General features: G+C 38.4%; 1 protein-coding gene across 1 annotated transcript in view; it reads left to right on the forward strand.

Moving 5' to 3' along the window:
- The window catches only part of LOC106519258 (sperm-associated antigen 1), a 33,023-nt gene that overhangs the window by 25,853 nt on the left and 3,110 nt on the right, over window positions 1-4,060 (forward strand). Inside the window, exon 14 of the mRNA XM_014010838.1 lies at window positions 3,077-3,218. Coding sequence (XP_013866292.1) covers window positions 3,077-3,218 — 142 coding nt within the window. The remainder of the gene's footprint in view (window positions 1-3,076; window positions 3,219-4,060) is intronic.

The following is a 4,060-nucleotide window of genomic DNA, read 5'->3' on the forward strand; positions in this document are numbered from 1 at the left end:
ACAGACAGACAGACAGACAGACAGACAGACAGACAGACAGACAGACAGACAGACAGACAGGCCGAATCGGATCTGACTCTCTCCTTCGGACTAAAGCAGATCTTCAGAGATGCTGAAAAATCAAAACTTTGGAAGTTTTTTACTGGAAGTAAGGGACCTGACTGGAGTTTCTTACCAACCTGGGTAAATGCTTCCTCAGTGCTTAACCTGACAGTCCACACCTCCAGGTAAAAGCTGAATGTTTTGACTAGTGGACCGGAGTTCGGGCTGACGCGTCAGAGAGACCCAAGTGTTCATTCTGGTTTTCTCCATATTGATAAGTTAAAACGTTAGAACTAGCATTCCTCCTTTCTTTCCATCTCTTAAACTTAAACCTTGCCATCTAAGTTTAATGTACCTGCAAACATGTGGTTTATTAAGACCTTAAACCTGAAGTTCTGCTGATTCTGTTAGAGTTGTCATATCGACATTAATTAGTGCGGACGCGTGCCTGTTTTTGTTGACATTTTAACTCAACAAAATTTGATTGTTCACAAAAAGATGTATATAAATGGTTTATTTGGATTCTATAAATAAATGATTTTGTTTACGGCCAGATCAACTTGAATTCCCTGACTAAAGTCTGACTTATTTGTGTATCCTCATATTTACACAGAAAGGGTGTTTATTTCATTAAACAGAGGAACCTGTGATTTTCCTTAAAACAGTGGTTATAAGTAGCGTAGCTGTACCAATCCTTACAGAGTCGCACATCAGTGAAGTTTATTTGAAGGAGGTCATGGAGAAATTGAAGCTAAAGACCAAAGTCTTCCTCAGCCAGAGGAAGAATAAAACAGTCCAACAAACTAGTGCTCATATATAGCTTAGATATAAAATAAATAGTTTCTTAGAAACTAGAGTTACCGCACTTCAGGTTTTCATGCAGTCAATTCATTGTTACAACTTTGAGCTGAATTTAGTTTTTACAAAGTGTGAATATTTTACATGAAATAACAGAATTAGATGTGTTAATTAGTTCATTATTACTGAGTTAACTTCTGATACCTGAGGGTACAAAAGGATTTACACACAAAACCAATCTCAGCTAACTTTAAGTATTAACCTTTGATGAAGGGTTTATATAAATATAAATAYATAAAATCATAATAATCAATCCACGTCCTTACAGTCCATCACTGTCATATTCAGCTGTTTGTGAGGACGGCTCCAAGTCTTTATCCAGTGTTTGTCCTCCTGAGGTTAGGTTTTGGGAACAAAATAAAATGTTTTCCCTTTAATTGTTCAGAATAATGTGTGTGAAAGGCACGATTCATCACTGATATTTAGCTAATTTTTCTAGAAGATGTTTCACAAAAYGATGTAATATGAGTTGTGGAGTTCCTCAGGGTTCTGTGGTTGGAGCAAAACTATTTATTTTAAAAGTGGATGATTTGGTCAATGTGTCAAAGTTTTTAAAATGTATTCTGTTTGCTGATGACACACTTTGTTTATCCTGGTGAAAATACTGAACAGATGTTGGAGGTGATACAGACTTTAGAAAGGTACAAACTTGGTTTCAGCTAATAAATGATCATCAAAGTTTCATTTATTATTGATGAAGTAGAAATTTGTAGTCAGTGAAATAACATTTTTGGGTGTTATTGATGAAAAGCTGACATGGAAATCTCATCGTTACTTAAGAATAAAAAGCAAAATCAATTGCATTGCTTTATAAAGTAAAGTTATTAAATGATAAAGCTCTGTATATATTGTATAATACAAGGATTGCTCCACATTTAATTTATTGTATTGAAGTTTGGGGAAAAGCGTGTTACAAATCCTATTTTTATTTTACAACAAAGAGCTGTACGATTTATTAGTAGGAGGAGCTATGGTCACCCAACAGATATATTGTTTCATCAGTTGAAATTGTAAGCTCATAAAAAATATTGCCTTCAAATAATCAATTAAAATTTGTTAAGAGAGAACGTCCCTATGGCCTTAGGGGATTGAGATTTTTGTCTGAAGGAGCGCCGCTGTAAGTCAGGGTTGAACATGTGGCACATTTTGTCTTCCCTAAATTCAGTTTGGAATTTTACTTGCAGAATCTGAATGCCTAAAAGATAAATAGAAAAATTAGCATATTCTGCAAAAGTATGGTGTGAATGCTGAGTCCTGAATGACTTGTTAAAGAAACTGAATTACTATTTTTAGCAGTAGCTAAAAGCTAAAAGTAGCACAGGATGACACACAGCAAGTACCTCAGTGTTTCTGTTTTTAATATCTATTTATGCACCTTTTTATTTTTTTTATTTTATTTAACATTTATTTAACCAGGTATTTCATTGAGATTAAAAATCTCTCTTTCAAGAGAGAGCTGGCCAAGAATGATGTTAGCGGACAGACATTACCAAATCCAAAACCACAGATAATAAAGTACAATTAAATACATCATGATTAAAAAAGAAAAACAAGAGGAAATAAAATAGAAAATAGAGTAAATAAATTACAAAATCTGTTAAAAACATTTACATCAAGCTAAATGCTTTGATATTTGAAAGTGACACAAAGTGAAACACAGACCAGGAAAACAATAGTRTGAAAACTGACTCAGCGTTCACTCTGTTAACAGAATGTGATAAATTAGATTAAATTTAACGTATTTTAAAGCATTTGTTAAGGATTTTAATGCTAATCCTGCTAATGCGCTCCTTATTTTCACGGTGGAGGACTTCCTGTCCGAGTGGCTGTGTCCACTCTGCGTGCTGACGGTGCACTTTGCTGCAGCTGCTTCTATTAAAGTCTAAAGAAAGAGCAGAGCTGCAGGCAGTTTTTCTTCTCCCAGAAGAGTCTCTGCAGCACATCGATTTCCTCGTAGTTCACGCAGTGACTGATTGCTGACTTTCCTCTCATGCCTCGTGTCCAGCCAGCGCAGCATCCATCAGAAGAAGGCCAGACCCCGGAGTTTGTGAGGGCCGGGCCAATTAAAACGTATTGCACGCGTCAGTTAGAATTTATGACCTGGGACAGGGAAGTGGAGCTGTTTTCCACATGACCGATCAATGCTAAGTAATCCCCACTTTACTTTGTGTTGCAGAGCGCAGAGCAGAAGTCCTTTTCTCARCTCTGAAGCAAGAAGGGAATGAATTTGTGAAGAAGGGCCAATACCAGGAAGCTCTGGGGAAGTACACAGAAAGCCTTAAGTTAAAGCCAAAGGAGTGTGCCGTCTACACCAACAGGTTGGAGGCCTCAGCTACAGCAACACAAACACTCCTGTCATCTCACTTTCTGTCCACTCTTTAAAGCCGACACTCTGTTTCTGCTGCCTCTAATGTTTTATTTATAACAGCCTGAAAGTTGTTGTTGTTCGTTCAGAGTTTTGTGTTGTCAATAAGACAGAGGTGAGGGTCTCTGGAAGCGCCACTKAAACCCCTTTCCTTTGACCACACTTCCTCAGTTTTAGTCTCCTGCACCGGCTGCCTTTTTAAATTCTTCTGTTTACCTTGATAGCTCTTAATGGCCCCGCCCCGCCCTGTCTGCTGCATCCCTACAAACCCTCACGACCCCTCGGGTCAGCTGATCAGCTGCTCCTGTGTGTCCAGGAGGCTCGTCTCAAAACGTCATTTGTAATTTAGATTGTTTTTTAATTATCTAGTTTTTTATGGACTATGACTGAATGAATGTTTTATTATGTGAACAGAACTTAGGTCCTGTGTGTGTTTAAAGTGCTCTGTAACAAAGCTGGTATGGTGTGGTAACTCATAAGAGCTGTTGGTGAAAAGCAGGCAAAGCTTCCAACCATCTGAATCACCCTACAGCAGGTGAAGGAGGTGCAGCAGGACGGTTCAGCTTAGACCCCCCCCCCACACACACACACACACACACACACATACACACACCTCTTTCTATTGAAGGCAGACTGTTGAGTAATAGGAAGCTGACGCCATGATGAAAAGTCACACATTGTGTGCTGCTGTTTGCTGATGTGAGTGAGAACACTTTGTCTGTCTGTACAGCCACACCACAGCAAACACCACACCTCCACACAGCTGCTCAGGAAAATAAACCTCTCCCCACCGCA

This window comes from Austrofundulus limnaeus, unplaced genomic scaffold (genome assembly GCF_001266775.1).
Source record: "Austrofundulus limnaeus strain Quisiro unplaced genomic scaffold, Austrofundulus_limnaeus-1.0 Scaffold74, whole genome shotgun sequence".
Classification (NCBI taxonomy): domain Eukaryota; kingdom Metazoa; phylum Chordata; class Actinopteri; order Cyprinodontiformes; family Rivulidae; genus Austrofundulus; species Austrofundulus limnaeus.